At 38.1% G+C, this 22718-nt stretch overlaps 1 protein-coding gene across 13 annotated transcripts in view; it reads right to left on the bottom strand.

Moving 5' to 3' along the window:
• Positions 1-22718, bottom strand: part of GLIS3 (GLIS family zinc finger 3) — a 441268-nt gene that overhangs the window by 51472 nt on the left and 367078 nt on the right. For all 13 annotated transcript variants that reach the window (XM_081281071.1, XM_081281074.1, XM_081281076.1 and 10 more), the window contains one exon: positions 14214-14358. In XM_081281071.1, the coding sequence (XP_081137197.1) occupies positions 14214-14358 (145 nt within the window). The remainder of the gene's footprint in view (positions 1-14213; positions 14359-22718) is intronic.

Genomic DNA, 22718 nt, shown 5'->3' with positions numbered 1-22718 from the left:
ATGCAGAAGCATTTCACACCTTTTCTTCAATCAGTTTTTTATTGTTCAATTTTTTTTATATGTTGCTAAAAAGTGTTTGGGTCCTGCAAAAAGAATCCTCATAGGGTTAAAATGTTGTACTTTATTCTGAAGGAGTAATGCACACCTTTGAATTACAACCCATAATGCGTTTCAGTTTAAAAGATAACAAGTCATTTTCATGCATGACTGCACTTCGTTAAGGAGCGAAAATGGGCTGTTACTAAAATGTCAACACAATTGTCCCTCTTGAAGCTTAGTTTATCTTGAAGTATTTTTACATTTTCAGCATTTCTTTTTGTTTGTTTCTCCAAGTGTACAAAGATCCAGTCTCCGTTAATTTTCAGAATTCAAAGAAAGACTTTTCATTAGGCATTCTTAAGAAAATGGCCAATATTGGGGGTAACTGGTAATAGCCCCCCCCCAGAGTGAAATTTTGGATTCCGGTACTTTCTGTGTGTTTTGTGAATTTCATTTTGGAGCAATATAACTGCACTTTCGTTCAATGGAAAATGCTCCCCAACGTAAATGCCCAAACTGGAAAGAGTTTTCTAGTAAGGAGAATGCCTGGTCAGGGTCATTTAGAAGCCTGCATTTGACACTGAAGTTAATTGGAGAATGGGAGAGATTCCTCCACTAATCCTTGCCTTGTGGCTGATGAGGAGGAGATTTCCTTTTTCTTTCCTGCTGAGGTCTGGGCATTTCCTCTTTGCCTGCCTCTCCATCAGAAAGGGTGTCACTCCATCCTCCACCTGTATCAGGAAGAAGTACCTTCTTAAGGGCTTCCACATTCATCCCTCTAATCTTTCTCTTCTCCTTGCGGCATGAATAATTTTAATATTGCCAATTGCTAAAAATCTATTCTTTCTGCCTGTCTTTTTTTCCCCCTCCCCTCTTTGCAGTGTGGAGTGTCATTATCCAGCAGCCCTGATAAGAGGATAATGAAACAATCCCTTCTCAACCAGATCCGTGGCTGTCAGACTAAAATGACACCACCAGTACATCCTTGACATGCTACCCTAAGCTAATTGATGGCAAACAATGGCAACTGTCTCCCATGCACTAAGACAAAGAAAACACTCTCATGTCACCTGATGGGAGAGCTACCTGGCAACGGATAAACAAATGTGTTAGCGAGATATTGCATTAAGGTAAGTGAGGGCACAGCTCTGAAGAACATGCTTATTAACTTTGAGCTTATGAGTGCTGCTGTTCACTGGGGAACAGAAATAAATAAGGTAAAATGAGAATTTATTGATGTCTGGACAGTTACATGAATATTCAGGCTCTCTTACAAATAGATATTCCCCCATGAGCTCCAAACTTCTGTGTAGGCTTCCCAATTACATTTCCACATCATGCAGCTGGATTTATAGCCAGGGAAGAAGTTATTAGTGTTTGGAAGAGGATGCACGCTTAAATGCCATTCTGGAATACACGATGATACAACTAGAAGATAATGGTTGATGTCATCCATATAAATGCCAAAGGTTACCATCAAACATCCTGAAATACCAGGTGTAATTAACTTCAGGTTCAGAAAAGCTCCTGAAACATCAGTATTTTAGAACAAAGACATTTTGTTCCAAGTAGAGGGGCATCATTCTGGCAGCTCTCTCAATTTCTGTGGGACCAACACTTCATGCAGTCCTCTTGGATCTTTCCAGACAATGCATGACATATCCAACCTCAAATCTCATACTTTACCTTTTTTCCTTCTACCTCTCAAAGTTCCTACACATTCACCCTCATTTAGTTTGTTACACCGAAAGTCAGTAAAATAACTTGAACAAGCAAACCACTCAGACTGCCCTATAGGAAATCATCATTTGTTCCTGGCTTATGTGTTATGTTAACCCCATTTGGGGCAGAGTGAGAAAACAAAATGAAAGAAGATGGAGTAGCATGGGTAACTACTCCTGGAGGTCTTTAAAAATGCTCCTCATTTGTTTGTTTGGAAGTCAAATCTAACTTGGCCATTAAAAAACAAACAAATAAACAAACAAATGAACAACAACAACAACAAAAAACTCCAAAATTTCAGTAAAACACATTTGGTTCCCTAACTACTTATTATTCATTCCTTAGGTATCTCCTACCTGTGCCATGTTGACCATAAAAGATGGACTTTCACATGACTTCTGAAACCACTTCAGAGCAAGGTTTTTTAGAAAGATATTTAGCATATAGACAGCTAACCCAGTATTTAATACAATATTCTTCCAGCCAAATCCAGGGTTGACCTACCAATTCCAAACTCACACAGGGAATCTCCTTCTTTTCCAGGTCTGTCAAATGATGTAACAACAGCCCTTTTAGAGGACTGGGGTATGGTGAAGACCAAAAGTTTGCCATTTTTACTAGCTTGAGGCAAAATTGCACGGGTAGTTGGTTTTGTGACTCTAGACAAGGCCCATTCTTCTTTTTAACTTGCCTATACTCTTCCACTTTGCCTTCAGGTGCTTAGTGTTACTTTCTAGCAAACTATTTTACTCTCAGGACACTTATAACTCAGATGTTATCATGGATTTATGCCCATATGTAGTCTTTTTCAAGGAATTTTTATTTAAAGTTCTGCTCCATCTATGTAATAGTGAGTTCAGCCTTCACTTTATATCAGTTGCAAACATCTTCACTGCAGGTAGAGAGTGGATTTTGAAGAAGCAAACCTCTTCCCTTGAGAATATGAGAATATGGCCAGGTGGGTCCTTCAAGTTTGACATTTCAACCTTTTTTTACTCCTAGTTGTTAATTTACATTTCTACAAGAGGCTTCAATTTTTAAAAATATAGTTCTTGAAATACCTTTCTGTTGAGGAGCCTTGGCTCATCATAATTAGAACTGAGACCCCTGTTCTCTGGCAGCCCCTTCCTCTGGCAGCCTCATCCAGGACAAAACTCACCCCCCCCCCCCCGCCCCACCCACAGCAGCCTGAGTTGCTTGTGTCTTTTGCAATTTGAAAGCTTTGGTTGTTTGAGAACCTCTCATTTGGAGGTTCCATAGAACACTCCAGGGAGGAGTAGGAGTGGTAGGCAGTACAAGTGGTCTGGATCCCTTCAAGGTTAACAGTTCTGCTGTCATCTGTTTTAATTGCCAGACCTTACAAAATTCTTTAAAAACCCATCAGCCAGAAGACAACTAAGGGTCTGCTAAATCTAAAATATTACAGAGATCAACAAAACCAGTATTACAGGATCCTAATTTGTCTCACAATGTAGTCTCTTTTTTAATTAATTTATTTGAGTTACTTCACTTTCTGGCTTCCTTGTTTTAACTTAGTCTTTGATAAATGTGCTAGATGTAAGTTTGAAGGGGGTGGGGGGGTTAACAAACCTTTTCTGGAAAGAGTCAGATAGTAAGTATTTTAGGCTTTGCAGGCAAGAGGCAGTGTCCACAATTCTTTAAGCAACTGTTCTCGTATCAGGCTAATAGGTTTGTTTGTTTTTATATTTAAAAATCTTAAAACCATCTTTAGTTGTTAGGCCATGCAAAAATAGAAGGCAGGTCAGATATGGTCTATGGGCTGTAGTTTGCTGATCCCTACTGTTAATAAATTACCCGTTATATGTTAACTACTAAGATCCATCATGAGAAAGAACTGTTTTTGAAATATGAGAATTAAATTTGAGGAAAGCAAATAGTCAAGAATAGTTTTCTGAACTCCTTGGAGTATATTTTGAGATAAATGACATAGTCTGGAAGAGTCTATTTACAAAATGACATCAGGCTATACCCCAGCAATGCCAAAACAGTGACTACATAGGATCGTTCTGGTTGGGGCTGTCTATCAAATTTCTTCCTTCTTCTATCTGCCTCACTTTCACAAATTCACAGTTTCATTAAGTTCATTTTTCAAATAAGCACACTGGCACTCTCTCTATAACCAGTCTAAGTATTATTTCTACTTCCAATGGCAACAGAAACATGTCTGATTTATGGACCTGAAAACAGGTCTTAGAATGTGCAAGGTCCAAGTCCTCATCTTGACTTCTTCTTGGAAGGAAGTCTTTATATCAGGATATTGATCTCTGAACCCTTCAGGATGAAAGAAATGAGTAGAAAGGTTTCTATTTCTTGTCATACACAGCAACTTGGTTCACAACTAATTCTCTTTAAACAAAGAGGAAGAAAAAAAAGAAAGGAATATCAGTTGAGTATCTGACTGTTGCTATGGAGTGTACTGAATCATTTTATGCTATCTTATTTAATTCTCACAACAGCTCTGTGAGATCAGAATTCTTACCACCATTTTATAGAAAAGTAACATACCCAAACTAAACACCCAGGGAGTGGAGAGCCAGCATTGGACTTTAGATTTAGTTCCATATTTTTCTGCCAGAGCACATCATCTCCAAAGAGCAAAGACAAACAAAGTGGGAGGAACACTCTTTTTGAATACCCCAAATCTACTAACCAAATCTACTAACTAATTTTCTTTAGTTGAGTGGTTTTAGGATCTCACTCTTAATGTATGAGCAACACCATTTTGAACATTGGCACAAGATGTAAAGCATAATATGCATCTATAGGCTTCTGTAGTGAGCAACAGAAAAATATACTACGGAGTAATTCTTATTCTAACTACCCCCAACCAAAATTCAGATTGTGTTTTTGCTAGAAGTCACATTTCCATATTTTATAATCCAGAGCAATAGTTTCAAAGTGTGGCCTCTAGACTAGCAGCACACAGTGTCACCTGGGAACTTGTTAGAAACATCTGGCAAAAATGCAAATACTTGAGATGCAGATTTGTACAATCAGAAACTCTGGGAGTGAGGTCCAGAAAACTGCATTCTCCCAAGGCTTCTAAGTGATTTGGTGCCTGTTGAAGGATTGGCTGAGGACTATGGAAGGCTAAATCTATAGGTTAAAGTTCTCAGTGCCTGTGACAGGAAATATGAGGCTTGCTCCATCCCTCACTGTTTCTCCAACCCAACTCAGTGGGTAAACTACAGATGCAAGAGATGCTCCAAAACAATGAAAGACTGTGACAGCTGCTCAAGGCATCATCTGAAGAGACACTATCCCTTTGTATTGTGAGTCTCCACTTCCTTCTGTCCACTGCCAGTTCCAAAGTGGTTCTGTTGCTTTTTCACCTTTGTGAATTCTAAGCATAGCAACATTTTTAAAGATAAATATTTAATAACTATGCATTTTTAATAACTATGCATTTTTATAGTGCTCTGTCCTTTTAAAGACTTTTATGCAGATAATGTTGTTTTATCTTCACAACTCTCCTATAAAGGTTAACCTACTGGGAAATGTGGATGTCGATTTAGAAACCTCTAATAAAGTCCCCAAATTAACAACCACTTTTAGAGAACAGACTATATGAGGCAGTTTTATGGAAAATTATTTCTAACACAACTTTGCAAGCTATCCAAAGACAGTAATTGAAGAATGTCGAAAATGTATTAAACACATGCAACAAAATTATATTAAAGTGAAACACTGTTTCATAAAATATGTTTAATCCTATGTAAATTTAACACAGTGCTATTTATTACAAAAACTGATGCTATTGTAAGAGAAGAGCCCTTATTCACAGTAACAAGGGAGGAAGGAAGGGAATGACTTCAAAAATTCCTGCTCTAAAAAGAAGTCTTTATTTTCCTTCCATATTTCCACATGAGATCTGAGCAAAACCCCTATTTATTTTCCTGAGAAACATAAAGTTACATTCAAATTTTGGGGAATTCAACAGGACTTGTAAAATCGAAAAATAAGCATTATTTAGAACCCCAAAAAGGGGTACCAATGAAATTCCTTCATTCTCGTAGATTTCTCGTTTCAGCTGATTAGCTCCTTACTCGCTAGGCAGTTTCTGTGGGACTGAAGCATCTCAACCACAGTGTCTCTATGAAGTCCTCAGGGCTCATGTCATATACCAAGGTCATGTCTTACTGAATCCATAGGGCAGCATTGGTTTGTAGGAAGGCATAATTTTATGATCACTCATGGGGCAGATGATCTTCCATACAGTATTCTTTGTTGGTGAGTGGACTTATTAGTAAGACTCAGCACTGGTCCAAACTCTGCCTGATGTTGTACACTTACCAAAGTTATATTTACCTGCTTCATTGGCAAATCACAGGAGCTCACCATAAGATGTGCACACCACCAGGCCTTCAAAACAGCATTTATATCACAATCTACTGGCTATGAAAGAGTCTATCCCAGATCATCAGATAAATCACCAGAATTTACAGAGGCTGGCCTAGGGCATTATCTATCTGGGGTCCAGAACTTCTGAACAAAAGGGCAGAAAATATAAGTGAGCCAGCCATGAGGCTTGTTCATCAGTGCCCCGGCCTTCCTGTTAGATCATAACACTGCTCTCAGGTTAGCTCAGGAGCAGGCCTAGGGAGCCCTGGGATTTTTCAGAATAGTGGAAAAGTAAACACCTCAATTTAAAATCATCCTTGGCATGGCCTCAAGTTATATCTGGTTCCTTTAACCTGGGACACTATTCTCTTCTACAGAAATGAAAGTCTTTTCAGGCAATCCATTCCAATCAAACTTTGTGTTATCACCCTGAAAAGTTTGTTTCAATAAGAGAAGCCAACACTTCAGGAGATGTGTGTGATTTCTATGTGTCTGAACTGCTATTTGTCCTGCTCATCCTAATGCTGTGCAAACTTTCCCTTTCCTGGAACCTTGTAAAGCAAGGTCTACTAGCCATTAAAAACATCCATGTCAAAACAGGACATCTTCAGACTATGAATCTTCAATCATAGTGGCTTAAGACAGATCCTGGCGTTCAATGCCATATTTAACTATGCTCATCCATACTAAATAGGTTTCCACTGAAATATTTTTGTGATGAATCAAATTACTAGCAATTAAAGGTTAATTAAAGACAATCATTAAACAAATATTGTCTTAATTTTGTATAATAGAATGTAAAGGGAATAACTCCAAGTACTCTTGCCATTTAGCCAAGTCTTAATCTTTGTCAAATTGCCTTAACACTTTACATTTTACATTTAACTAATAGATGAACAGTTTCCTGTTGCACCTTTGTCATTTTTCTTGATTTGGCTTTTCCCATAGATCTTTCATGTAGGTTTGCAGCTGGTGTGCATATGCATTCCTCACCAGTGCATTTCTAGAACTTTCAAAGCTTACAATTTTTGTTTTGTACATTTTGTTTTCACCTGTTTTTGCCTCTGGGTTTGATGCCTATTCGTCAAAACAAAAAAGCATACATAATCAATTAAAAAAAAGTCTGAAGCCAAGAAAGTAAAATAGGACCTGATGGAATTAGAAATAAAGAAGCAGAGTAAGATAGCCACCTGCCTGTTTCAAGTATTCTCAAAGTCACAGAAAATACCAGTCAACCTGAAGATGCTCCACTGATAACTGTGGCAACCTCTTCACCCATCATAGCAAATTATCTGCCACAGCTAGAGTCTTGAACCCAAGAGCTCAAGTTCTTTTTGAGGACCAAGTAATTCCAAAACTTTAAAGACACTACCAGAAATACAAAAACATACACTGAGTCAAATATGATGGTTCTGAAAATGAACCACACGCCATATGCTCCACACAACAAAGGCACTAATGTTTTTCCAGATGTGTATATCATGGCTTCCAAAACCATTTCCAAGAGGCTTAAATGCAAGAAGAATGGCCCATCTCTGGTAGCTATTTATATTGGATGTTGGTCCATTTTTTCAATCACTTCTGATTAGCTTTGACCTGAAATGTTGGGTTGCAGATCTTTAGAAAGGTAGATTTTTGGATTGAAGAAGTAGAGGAATGCTTTATAGGTTGTTTTTAACCTGATTATTAATTTAATGGGCTGAAGTAAATGTTCAAATATCAACTATTTGGCAAATACAAATAAAAGCTAATAGAAATGCAGGAATCAATAAACCAACTTAGAAACTCAATTGAGAATACTATCAGCAGAGTAGAACACTTAGAAGATAGAACATCAGACAATGAAAACAAAGTATTTCAACTTGAAAAGAACATAGACAGCTCAGCAAGACTGTTAAGGAACCATGAGCAGAACATTCAAGAAATATGGGACAACATAAAGAGACCAAACTTAAGAGTCATTGGGATACAGGAAGGTATAGAGGTCCAAACCAAAGGAATGAGCAATCTATTCAATGAAATAATAAGAGAAAACTTCCCAGACTTGAAGAATGACACAGAATCCCAAATCCTAGAAGCCTACAGGACGCCGAATGTGCAAAATCATAAGAGATCCACACCTAGACACATTATAATGAAGATGCCCAGCATACAGAATAAGAGAGAATTTTAAAAGCTACAAGAGAAAGGAAGCAGATTACATTTAGGGGTAAACCAATCAGGATAACAGCTGATCTTTCAACACAGACTCTGAAAGCTAGAAGATCCTGGAATAACATATTTCAAACACTGAAAGAAAATGGGTTCCAACCAAGAATCATGTATCCAGCGAAATTAAGCTTCAGGATGGAAGATGAAATTAAAACCTTCCATGATAAACAAAAGTTAAAAGAATTTGCAGCTAGAAAACCATCTCTTCAAAACATCCTTGGCAAAACATTTCAGGAAGAGGAAATGGAAAACAACAATGAAAACCAACAGTGGGAGGTAGGACAGTAAATGGGGGAAAATAATCAAAGAGGAAAACAAACCATGTTTAGTAACATAAATAAAGAAAAATGTCTGGAAGAACAAACCATATCTCAATAATAACCCTAAATGTTAATGGCTTAAACTCACCAATTAAGAGACACAGGCTAGTAGAATGGATCACAAAACAAGACCCAACAATATATTGCCTACAGGAGATGCATTTGATAGGAAAAGATATACACAGACTGAAGGTGAAAGGTTGGGAAAAATCATATCACTCATATGGACTTTGGAAACAAGCAGGAGTGTCCATACTCATATCAAATAAAATAGATTTCAAGCCAAAGTTAATCAAAAGGGATAAAGAGGGACACTACATACTGCTCAAGGGAACCATACACCAACAAGACATAACAATCATAAATATATATGCCCCAAACAATGGAGCAGCTATGTTCATCAAGCAAACTCTTCTCAAGTTCAAGAGTATAATAGACCACCATACAATAATCATGGGAGACTTCAACACACCTCTCTCACCACTGGACAGATCTTCCAAACAAAAGTTAAATAAGGAAACTATAGAACTCAATAACACAATTAACAACCTAGACTTAATTGACATATATAGAATATACCACCCAACATCAAGTAGTTACACTTTTTTCTCAGCAGCACATGGATACTTCTCAAAAATAGATCATATATTATGTCACAGGGCAACTCTTAGACAATATAAAGGAGTAGAGATAATACCATGCATCCTATCTGATCATAATGGAATGAAACTGGAAATCAACGATAAAAGAAGGAAGGGAAAATCATGCATCACTTGGAGAATGAACAATAGGTTACTGAATGATCAATGGGTTTTAGAAGACATCAAGAAGGAAATTAAAAACTTCTTAGAGTTAAATGAAAACACAGACACAACATATCGGAATCTATGGGACACATTGAAAGCAGTTCTAAGAGGAAAATTCATTGCTTGGAGTTCATTCCTTAAAAAAAGAAAAAACCAACAAATAAATGATCTCATACTTCATCTCAAAATCCTAGAAAAAGAAGAGCAAAACAACAGCAAAAGAAGTAGAAGGCAAGAAATAATTAAAATCAGAGCTGAAATTAATGAAATCGAAACAAAAGAAACAATTGAAAAAATTGACAAAACTAAAAGTTGGTTCTTTAAAAAAATTAACAAAATCGACAGACCCTTAGCCATGCTAACGAAGAGAAGAAGAGAGAGAACCCAAATTACTAGCATACGGGATGAAAAAGGCAATATCACAACAGACACTTCAGAAATACAGAAGATAATCAGAAATTATTTTGAATCCTATACTCCAATAAAATAGAAGATAGTGAAGGCATAGATAAATTTCTTAAGTCATATGATCTGCCCAGATTGAGTCAGGAGGATATAGACAACCTAAACAGCCCAATAACAATAGAGGAAATAGAAGAAACCATCAAAAGACTACCAACTAAGAAAAGCCCAGGACCGGATGGGTATACAGCAGAGTTTTACAAAACCTTTAAAGAGGAACTAATACCAATGCTTTTCAAGCTATTTCAGGAAATAGAAAAAGAGGGAGAACTTCCAAATTCATTCTACGAGGCCAACATCACCCTGATTCCTAAACCAGACAAAGACACTTCAAAGAAAGAAAACTACAGACCAATATCTCTAATGAACCTAGATGCAAAAATCCTCAATAAAATTCTGGCGAATTGGATTCAAAAACATATCAAAAAAATTGTGCATCATGATCAAGTAGGATTCATCCCTGGGATGCAAGGCTGGTTCAATATACGGAAATCAATAAATGTTATTCACCACATCAATAGACTTAAAATTGAGAACCATATGATCATCTCGATAGATGCAGAGAAAGCATTCGACAAAGTACAGCATGCCTTTATGTTCAAAACTCTAGAAAAATTAGGGATAACGGGATCAAACCTCAACATTATAAAAGCAATCTATCATAAGCCACAGGCCAGCATCATTCTGAATGGAGAAAAATTGAAGGCATTCCCTCTAAGATCTGGTATAAGACAGGGATGCCCTCTCTCACCACTTCTGTTCAACATAGTCCTCGAAACACTGGCCAGAGCAATTAGACAGACGAAAGAAATTAAAGGCATAAAAATAGGAAAAGAAGAACTTAAATTATCACTATTTGCAGATGACATGATTCTATACCTAGCAGACCCAAAAGGGTCTACAAAGAAACTATTAGAGCTAATAAATGAATTCAGCAAAGTGGCAGGATATAAAATCAACACGCATAAATCAAATGCATTCCTGTATATCAGCGGCAAATCCTCTGAAACGGAAATGAGGACAACTACTCCATTCACAATATCCCCCCAAAAAATGAAATACTTGGGAATCAACCTAACAAAAGAGGTGAAAGACTTATACAATGAAAACTACAGAACCCTAAAGAGAGATATAGAAGAAGACCTTAGAAGATGGAAAAATATACCCTGTTCATGGATAGGCAGAACTAACATCATCAAAATGGCGATATTACCAAAAGTTCTCTATAAGTTCAATGCAATGCCAATCAAAATCCCAACAGCATTTCTTGTAGAAATAGATAAAACAATCATGAAATTCATATGGAATAATAAAAGACCCAGAATAGCAAAAACAATGCTAAGCAGGAAGTGTGAATCAGGCGGTACAGCGATACCAGACTTCAAACTATACTACAGAGCAATAGTAACAAAAACAGCATGGTACTGGTACCAAAACAGGCAGGTGGGCCAATGGTACAGAATAGAGGACACAGTAACCAATCCACAAAACTACAACTATCTTATATTTGATAAAGGGGCTAAAAGCATGCAATGGAGGAAGAATAGCATCTTCAACAAATGGTGCTGGGAAAACTGGAAATCCATTTGCATCAAAATGAAACTGAATCCCTTTCTCTCGCCATGCACAAAAGTTAACTCAAAATGGATCAAGGAGCTATATATCAAATCAGAGACGTTGCGTCTGATAGAAGAAAAAGTTGGCTATGATCTATATACTGTGGGGTCGGGCTCCAAATTCTTCAATAGGACACCCATAGCGCAAGAGTTAACAACTAGAATCAACAAATGGGACTTACTCAAACTAAAAAGTTTTTTCTCAGCAAAAGAAACAATAAGAGAGGTAAACAGGGAGCCTACATCCTGGGAACAAATCTTTACTCCACACACTTCAGATAGAGCCCTAATATCCAGAGTATACAAAGAACTCAAAAAATTAGACAATAAGATAACAAATAACCCAATCAACAAATGGGCCAAGGACCTGAACAGACACTTCTCAGAGGAGGACATACAATCAATCAACAAGCACATGAAAAAATGCTCAGCATCGCTAGCAGTCAGAGAAATGCAAATCAAAACCACCCTAAGATACCATCTCACTCCAGTAAGATTGGCAGCCATTAGGAAGTCAAACAACAACAAGTGCTGGCGAGGATGTGGGGAAAAGGGTACACTTGTTCATTGTTGGTGGGACTGCAAATTGGTGCAGCCAATTTGGAAAGCAGTATGGAGATTTCTTGGAAAGCTGGGAATGGAACCACCATTTGACTCAGCTATTCCCCTTCTCGGTCTATTCCCTAAAGACCTAATAAGAGCATGCTACAGGGACACTGCTACATCGATGTTCATAGCAGCACAATTCACAATAGCAAGACTGTGGAACCAACCAAGATGCCCTTCAATAGATGAATGGATAAAAAAAATGTGGCATCTATACACAATGGAGTATTTCTCTGCATTAAAAAATGATAAAATCATAGAATTTGGAGGGAAATGGATGGCATTAGAGCAGATTATGCTAAGTGAAGCCAGCCAATCCCTAAAAAACAAATGCCAAATGTCTTCTTTGATATAAGGAGAGTAACTAAGAACAGAGTAGGGATGAAGAGCATGAGAAGAAGATTAACATTAAACAGGGATGAGAGGTGGGAGGGAAAGCGAGAGGGAAGGGAAATTGCATGGAAATGGAAGGAGACCCTCATGGTTATACAAAATTACATACAAGAGGAAGTGAGGGGAAAGGGAAAAATAATACAAGGGGGAGAAATGAATTACAGTAGAGGGGGTAGAGAGAGAAGAGGGGAGGGGAGGGGAGGGGGGATAGTAGAGGATAGGAAAGGCAGCAGAATACAACAGACACTAGTATGGCAATATGTAAATCAATGGAAGTGTAACTGATGTGATTCTGCAATCTGTATACAGGGTGAAAATGGGAGTTCATAACCCACTTGAATCAAAATGTGAAATATGTCAAGAACTATGTAATGTTTTGAACAACCAACAATAAAAAAATTTTTTTAAAAAGCTAATCATACTCTTTCATGTGTGTATCTAATATAAAATATTAATATGTATGTTTTGGTTACACTGTGCAATGGCATATTTGATATGAGTATATGCACACCTTTAAGATTTGGTCAGGCCTTCAAAGCTTATCTCTTCTCCCTGGGTCTCAAAAAGCAGAGCCTCTATTGTCTCCAAGAGTAAGTATTGAAAGCACATGTTAATGGTCCATGACCCTGGAGCATCATCAAGGAGGTTTTGGTGACTGATGCTCTTGAAGCGGTTGCTCAATGCCCCTCTTCCCTGCATTTGGATCATATGAGAACTGTCAAGTTTAAAAAGCTATACAAGCACGCCTTTCTTCTTTTCTACTGTAATGCACCAGTAAATTCTTCATTCTTTATGGTTTATTAGTACTTTTCAAAAGGAAAGAACAGACTTCTGCCAAACCTGGCTATGGAATCAGATGGGGGTGGGAGTGGGCTTTGTAATTCATAGAAAATAGAAATTTCCCATTGTCTGGAATGTGGTGTCGGTGAGACTTTGTTTTCATAATCACAGCACACAGTAAGAAGTTTCCATATGTAAAGAGAATAATTATGTTTGCACAAGTACATCACCATTATAGAGATGCACAAAAAGACAGGCTGAGAAAGTAAAAGAAAAACAACTTCTTTGTTGCATATGAATCCTTTCTTATTTTTCACTATATACATGCAATTTTCCACATATAGAGTCACCTATTATTCAAACCTAAGCAGAAGAAAGGTAGTCTGGGAGTATCATCCCCTTCTCCTTCCACTCCCCCAGTTGTTGGCAGACCTAAATTAGTGAATATTCTTATAAGTTGGTTTACTGATGTGAACAGTTTTTTAGATCTTTAAAAGGGGCTTCCTTTTAAAATGCAAAGATGACAATCACTGTTTCATTAAGAAGTCCACATGCAGCCTGTTACCTGCTTAAGGGAAAACATTTCCTTTGAGTATAAATCAAGCTAGTAAATTTAAGACACCTGGGAGTGTTGGGTGCACTGAACTATTGGCAGAAGTCCCGAACTAAAAGAGCTAATGCATTATTTTGCTTTGTTTCTTTGTTAAGAAAAAAACAGTCTGCTGCCAAACCCAGCTCAGGAATTACATGGGGAGGGGAGCAATTTGCAGCCCATTGATAAAGCCCAATACAGATAATATTAGAAGAATTTTCCCTCCTATGAGCATTCCCTTTAGCCATAGTGAAATGCCCAAAGAGAAGGGTGTTATGGTTAGTTCTGCCTTGGTTGTTCTTACCTGGATAGAGGTCAGGCCCAGGCCCGGGGGAGCATCCCACAGTGCCATCAGCAGCAGTGTCTCTTGGAGAAGTGGCTGGCTGCAGGGGCTGCACAGTGAGGCAATCTGAGAGCAGGTCTGGATGGAGCTCAGTGCTGGACCGAAGCTGAGAGAAGGAGAAAACAAGAGAGATGGAGAAAGAAAGCTGGTCCTTGGAATACTTGCCTGGCAAGGTCTCATGCCCTAAGGTTCAATGCAATTCAATCCACAAATATTTATCAAGCAGCCACTATGGGGAAGGCACGAGCTTTACACAGTGTCAATAAAAGGGCTGGTTTGCCATTACTAATAACACCTGGCAGGTGCTCCAGGAAGGCAAGCAGAGCTGACTTCAGTCCTCAATATTTCCACTTCTGGGAACCCAACTTCCTATTGTATTTCCATTTATTTGCCCTGTATCTTATCAGAACTTGTAGTGATAACAAAAACAAACTCAAGTAGGTTTACCCCATATTGAAAAGTGCTTTTAAAATAGAGAGATACTGTCATGGAATATCTGGAGATAATGAAGAAATATCCATTGAGATTTGACTTCTGCAGATTTTACAGGAAAGGAAAGTACTCAAGTTAAACTTTAAAATATTATGGAGCATGATTAAAAGAAAAACTGATATCATTAACAGCAACAAAACCCAATTAGAAGTTACATTATAACAACATGGATTTGAAGTTAATCACATGTAAGAAAATTAATTATTTTCTTATATCTTTATTTATTTTTTATTTTGTGTGGTGCTGAGGATTGAACCCAGTGCCTCACTCATGCAAGGCAAGCACTGTACCTCTGAGCCACAACCCCAGCCCAAATAATTCTTCATATATTAAAGAGTCACATGAAAAACCAAATCATAAAAATGTTGAAGTATAGGAAAAACTTTTATGAGTAAAAATTTTTTAAATGTAATTTGAATGGGAAAGTTACAATGGAAGATTTAGTAACACAAAAATATTAACCTGCTTGTCCAAAAAATAATACTTGTGAGGCGTGGTGGCACACATCTGTAATTACAGTGACTTGGGAGGCTAAGACAGAAGGACTGCAAGTTTGAGACCATCCTCAACAACTTAGTGAGGCCCTAAGCAACTTAGCAAGACCCTGTCTCTAAATAAAAAATAAAAGGACTAGGAATGTGGCCTCTGGGTTCAATCCCTGGCACCAAAAAAGGAAAACAGGAAAAAACCTTAAGAATGATCTATAAAGTACTTGTTACCAATATTGCAAATGTTATCATCTTTGGTAATTTTTTTAAGTTCAAATTGACTTTATAAAGATAACACTGAGGGGATGGGGTTGTGGCTCAGGGGTAGAGTGCTCACCTAGCATATGCGAGGTGCTGGGTTCAATCCTCAGCACCACATAAAAATAAATTTTAAAAAATAAAGGTATTTTTTTAAAAAAGACAATACTGAATCTTTAGATACAGAGCTGGAAGATACTTATTCATTTGACAGATATGCACTAAGCATCCCATACTTTGGGAGATGACAGGAATACTTACTGCCTTTAAGGAACGTATGTTCTTTATGCAGAAGCAGATGATGTACAAATACAGTATACACAACATCAGACAAGGGCAAATGCTATGAAGAAGCATAATATAGAGAAAGCAGATGGCAAGTAAGGATGAGGGATGGTGAGTTTAGACAGGGGACCAGGGAAAGCCTCTTGAAGATCGCATTGGTTAAAAGCTTTGAAAGAAGTGAGGGAACAAGTCCTGCAGCCAGTGGGGGATGAGCATGCCTCCCCGCTGTGTGCTTGGACAATCCCCAGGCAGTAAGGCCTATGCAGAATGAGACTGGGGACTGAGAGAAACAAGATGAAACAGGGAATGGAAAGGGACCACAGGGAGAAGTTATGTAAAGTCTTGACATCAACAGAAAATGCTTGAAAAGAGAAATGAACGATAAGGAACATTGAAATGTTCAGCATACTTGCAAAGCAGTTCAAAGTTAAAACTTTTTTTATTTATCAAATTATCAAAAACTTTAAAAAGGAAATGGTGGTAGTGAAGTTACAGGGAGAGGCATTCTTAAATATTGTTGGCGGGGGCGTTTATATAAACTTTCTAGATGGCCTCAGGGAATACTTTTTCAAGACCCATAATAGAAAAAAATTGATTCTAGAATCTCTAATGACATATAGCAATGCCAAATTAGGAAATGCTATTTAAAAGTCTACAATTAGAGCATATAAATACTCTTACATCTATTTGATGCATTTTGTACCTATTAAAGTGATGTTCACAAAGATAAAAGGAAAACACAAAGTGCTATGCACAAAATGTTAATGATTACATAAAAACACAAAGATAAATACAGAAGGAAATGTAATCCTATATTAAAACTGATATTTATTCTTAGCCACAATGTTATGAATTTATTGCCTCTGCTTCCCCCCACCCCCATGCTTTCCCTCTGCTTTCAACTCTATATTCCAATGACATGCTAGAGCTGGCATGTATCAACTGAAGAATGCCAACTGCGTACATCTTTTCCAAAATTTCCCTGCAGTAACATCATATTAATAGCTTGAAATTGTTCACAATGAAAATATTTACACCATAGAAATTGGCAATTGCTACAAACTGGGACTTTTTTAATTGGACCTGGTTAATAAAAATTATCAGAACATGTTGCTGATGACTATGAACTGTAATCTGATCAGAAAGAAAAAGACATACAGCTATGGTTTGGATGTGGTTTCTTTCAAAGGTTCATGTGTTAGAAGCTTGGTCCCCAGTGTGGCAATGGGACCATTAAAGGATGGGGTATGGAGGGAGTTCGTTAGGTCACTGAAGGTGTTGCTTTCAGAGAGAATTAAGGTAGTTCTCCTGGGACCTTGAGTTAGTTGTTATAAGACAACATGCCTAACCCCAGAATCTCTCTGGCTTTCTGTCTCACCACATGATCTTTCTTCCTAGTACATTATTCCCATCATGACATAATCCACCAGATGATGCACCATAGGGCCCTTGCCAGTCATGCTGCTTTGGACTTTCAGCCTCCAAAATCATGAGCTAAATAAATCTCTTTTCTTACAAAGAACCTAGTCTCAGGTATTTTATTATAGCAAATATAATAAACACAAACTGATATTTAGGAAGCAATATTTCTTGGATCTTAAAAAATTTCATGAAGGCACAAACATATGTCCAGGTCTTAGTTCAAGAATATGAAAATGGCATAGTGACCCTAAGTACAAGGAAGGCACATTTAACACATGTAGCAAATGAGACAATTATAATTTTCTCAGTTTTGGCACATTGAACTCTCTGACCACAACTGTCTGAGTTAATGTCTAACACTCTCCAGGGCCTTTGGAAGGTATGTTTGTTATTTCGGTACTAACCTAACACATGCCACTTAAGAAAAAAATGGAAAAAAAAAATCAAGGCTTAGCATGAGTTCTGGTGATCACTTTTAATTTATCTTCCATCATTAAAATGTGATCTGGGGTCCACATGTTCTACTAAGGGCAGACATGAACCCTTCTCTGCTTTCTATTACCAGCCACTCTAGGGTTTTATAGTTATCAGTACCAATGAGGTCTTTCCAAGGAATTTCATGGCCTTGGTTAATCCTGGCGTCATAGGCAGGCAATTCTTCCTTAGCTTCAACAAGTATTCACATTTTCCAAGAGTGTGATTCCATATGACTTTGTGGTGAGAGTTAATTTGGTTTTCTCTGGGATTAGGCATGGTTCTAGAAAGTGCTTCTTAAATTGAATAAGCCTTGAGGACTTTATGCAAAATTTCCAAAAGAGGGCCATATGTACAGATATGATATGTAAGTTTAGTATTCCTCCAAGAATACTGGACCAGAAAAGAGCCTTCCAGATAATTTTAGGGTCTTAAATATTATTTAGTCTAGGAATTATAAAAATGGGTGAGGCAACAGGCATATAGAAAAAATTTCTTAGAAGAAAAGTTATTTATTTGGAATTAACTACTTACATAAAACAATTTACACAACTATTTACATAAAACAATCACATATTGTATTTTTCAATATCTTCTTAGCTGCTAGGGATATATGAAGACTACTGAGGGCAATTTTTCAATGGCACAAGGGGTCTCTAATTATAGTTCTGGCATGAACTACAGAATCACTGTGGAGCATTTCCAAGTTCCCTGGTGGTAATGATATCGTTGGTCTGCAGATCACACTTTTAGAAGTATTGGTCTCCAGAGACCTTGCACCTAATAGAAGAAAATTTAGGCCCAACTCTCCATCATGTCGGCATACGAACTGACTTCCTCAACAAGACTCCTACAGCACAAATAGCAAAATCAAGAATGAATAAATGGGATAGATTCAAACCAAAAAACTTCTTCATAGCAAAGGAAACAATCAAGAACATGAAGAGAGTGCCTAGAGAATGGGAGAAAATCTTTGCCACCGACATCTCAGAGCATTAATCTCCAGGATACATAAAGAACTCAAAAACTTAACACCAAAAAAAATCACAAATAACCCAATCAATAAATGGGCAAAGGAACTGAACAGACACTTCTCAGAAGAAATACAAATGACCAACAAATATATGAAAAAAAGTTCAACATCTCTAGCAATTACAGAAATGCAAATTAAAACTACACTGATATTCTATCTCACTCCAGTCAGAATGGCAATTATCAAGAATACAAGTAATAATAAATGTTGGTGAGGATGTGGGGGAAAGGGTTCACTCATACACTGCTGATGGGAATGCAAATTGGTGCAACCACTCTAGAAAGGAATATAGACATTTCTCAGTAAACCTGAAATGGAACCACCATTTGATGCAGTTATCCCACTCCTCAGTATATATATACCCAAAGGTTTTAAAATCAGCATACTGTAGTGACAGAGCTACATCAATGTTTATAGCAACTAAAGTCACAACAGCTAAGCTATGAAACCAATCTAGGTGCCCTTCATCAAATGAATGAATAAAGAAAATGGTATATATATATATATACATATATATATATGTATATATATATATATATATATATACACATACACACACACATATGTATACACACACATACACAATGGAATATTAATCGGTCATAAAAAAGAAATTATGGCCTTTTGCCAGTAAATGGATGTAACTGGAGAATATCATGCTAAATAAACTAAGCCAATCCCCCCAAACCAAAAGCTGGATGTTCTCTCTGATATGCAGATGCTAACACACAATAAGTGGGGAGTGGAGAACAGAAATTCATTGGATTAGACAAAGGGGAATGAAGGCAAGGGAGGGGAAGGGGAATAAAAAAAATAGAATGAATCAGACATAACTTTCCTATGTTCATATGAATACACCACTAGTGAAACTCCACATCATGTGCAACCACAAGAACGGAAAGTTATACTCCATGTGTGTATACTATGGCAAAATATACTCTAAGAGTCTATGGAGAGGAGAGCTAAGATTTTTATGTTATGGAAAGAGGAAATGAATTGTGGAAACAGGATGATGAAAATATAATATTATTTAATTTAGGACTGCAATCTTATCATCTTATCTTCTCTGATTAGTTGTGGTTAATAGAAATCTTTCTGAAGCACATATTTCAGCCTCTAATTAGTAGGTTTTAGGAGAGGCAGCTGAGAGGAGAAGATAAGGACAAATGATATGGAAGACTGCAAGTCACTGAATTTGCAGATACTAGGAAAGGAAGTTCAAATCCATATGTGGCGAACGTGTCTTGATTTGTATCTTGCCATCATAAAATATCTTGGTAATATTGTGAGAAGACTCTTTTGGACATTTACACTTTAAAAATTTGGTGTCATTTCCTGAGGAAAGAAACTATTTATTCTGAAGTCATATGTACCGACTGATTAATCATAAAAGATGCTTAAATTTCCAATATATGCATCTGACTTTCTCTCTTCAAAAATCATAATAATATGGTTATATGAAGTTCATTTCTTAGAAATAATTTGGGGAGTATTTTTTCAGAATTAAATTTTTTATGCATTAATATCACAGTGAACCACAATGTATAATTATAATACCTATAAAAATATAAAAAAGAATTTTAAAAACCCAACTAGAATGTACATTCTTCCACAAAGATAAAAAGGGTTCAAATTTTCAATCTAGTTTAGCTCTTAGAAGAAAGCAAAAAACTTGCCCTTTACTGAGCCTTCACTGCTCTTGGCAGAAAGAAGTGGAATTTGAAACCACATTTTTTTTTTCTTTTTTGGGTGATCAGTTCATCTATTTGGAGGTTGCACAGACCTCATGAATGGTGCCCTTGGAATTGCTCCACTCAGCTGCCCTAACGCCACCCTCTGGGCTGCAGAGCAGCACCACCCTCCTTTAGCCTTCCTGCTCATTCACTCAACCACCTATGCCAGGCCTTGTTCTATGCATCTGTAATACAACAACAATAAAAAAAGACAAATTCCTTTTGAGGAATTCACATTCTAGAGAAGGGAGATAATAAACAGTGAACTAAATAAGCTGTCTAGCAGGTGCTAAGTGTTCTGGAAGGAAAGAAAGAAGTGCAGATGGACTTGGGAGCTGTGGTGGCAAGGACAGCCTTGAGATCTTTGCGCAAAGGTTGAAGGAGCTGGAGGAAGTTAGCTAAGTTGGTAGGGAGAGAAGAGAGTTACAGAAGGAGGGACTGCAAGGAGGCCATGGCTGGAGTTGGGTATGAGGTCAGAGAGCTCTTGGCAATGAGGTCTGAGGAAGACTTGGGGGCTGAGCCAGGCCATGCATTAACCCTCAATAAGCGCTTTGGCTGTCATCCTAGTGCAGTAGGGAAACCTTGTAGCATCTCCACCACCTGCTCCTGGAGACTCTCTCATTTATCCACTGGGACGTAGGCACTTTCCTTCTTTGAGGGCAGCTGTGATGGGCAGGTTTACTTCTCATCGCCATGAGGCTTTAGAAGACGTGTCTAATCACACACAAACCTAGGTGTTGCTGACAAGGAGTTGGGGTTAATGTCCACACCCAGTTGACTTTATGGAAACTGGGTAAGCCTCATCCAATCAGTGAAAGACGTTAAGGGAGCAAAAAATCACAAAAGTTTCACTGAAAAAAGAAGAAATTGTCTCTGGACTAGAAAAGAAGAAATGTTGTCTCTGGTCTTCAGCATCAGCTCCTGCCCAAGTGTCCATTTTGCACTCCTCTCCTATAGACTTGTCACTTGCCCGGTCCTATAGTCACATAAGCCAATTTCTTTCAATTCCACTCCTCCCCGCTCTCCACAGACACAGGCACACATAACACATACTAGACATGTTGGACTGGCTGTTTTTTCTTTGGAGAACCCTGACTGAAACAGATACTGTTTCAATGCAGTGTAAAATCACCACCATAGGATGATTTATTTCAGGTTGGGAAGGAAAGAACATCATGCAGACGAATCCCACAGAAAAGAGTGGGAGGTGAACAGTCAACGGGACACACTTTAAAGACTGCACTGCAATTCAAGGGGTGTACACAGAATCCCTGCCACGTACTTGATGCTGTGCACCTCGCCACAGCTCTAGGAGGTATGTGCTACTGTGAACTTCATTTTGGGGATGAGAAGCTAGAATCACACAGCTGGTGTCTGTCAGGCTTGCGTCCTGGTGTGTCTGAATCCAGTCTGACAACTTTCTCCTGTCCCCCACCACACGGCACAGACTCACACATCCCCTTCCTCTGTGACTCTCAGTTTTTAGCCGGGAGCCTATCATTCAGATCTTGATCAAGAAGGAATAAGGACAAAGGGTCACCAGGTTCTCTGGAAGAGTCCCTAGCATATCTTGTCATTGCTATGTGAATTCTGACACCATGACCCTTAGGGAAAGGGGCTTCTTCTGTTGGACTGAAGATGGAAGTAACAAAACAGAATGGACCACTACTTTTGCTTTTCCTTGTCCACTGCCCTGCAGGTTTGTCACCTGGTTTGATCCTGGCTCGGCAGCAAGGTATATGCAGTTGAAAAAATAAAGCAAGTGCTCCTGCAGCTTGCTTACTTTCTGCAATCTAAGTACATCTGCAGGGTTTCCAGAGCGCCATCTTTGTTTGTTTGGTGACGGTGGATCCTGGGATGGTGGCACTCTGATGGTGACTTTTTGATCCTGACACAAGATGTTCTTGACCAAGAGATGTCCCTGACCCTAACAGAAGAAACTCCCCTGTGTCTTCCTCTAGATTCTGACTGCCTAGCCCTCTCTTGGCTCTTCTTCTTCCCACTCCTCCCCTGGTAGATGTTTTCTTTTGTCCTCTGTCTCCAGAGAGCTCAGCCAGACTTTGTGGGGACAACAAACAAACTTACATGCTTTCTCCATGCCACCTTAGGTGTGGAGGTCAGGGATAGCCTCCGTGGGGAAAGGACATTGTGAGCTGAGAACTGAATGAAGCGAGGGAGCCAGATATGTAGCTAAAGAAGTTCATGCAAAAGGAAGTCACTGATGGATTCCAAAAAATAGCTAATGGAGAGGAGCACGCAAGGAACAGTAGGAGGTGGGATG

Source organism: Spermophilus citellus, assembly GCF_964194105.1.
Source record: "Spermophilus citellus genome assembly, chromosome: 2".
NCBI lineage: Eukaryota > Metazoa > Chordata > Mammalia > Rodentia > Sciuridae > Spermophilus > Spermophilus citellus.
The sequence above is the reverse complement of the archived record's forward strand: the minus strand, read 5'-3'. Positions and strand labels throughout refer to the sequence as shown.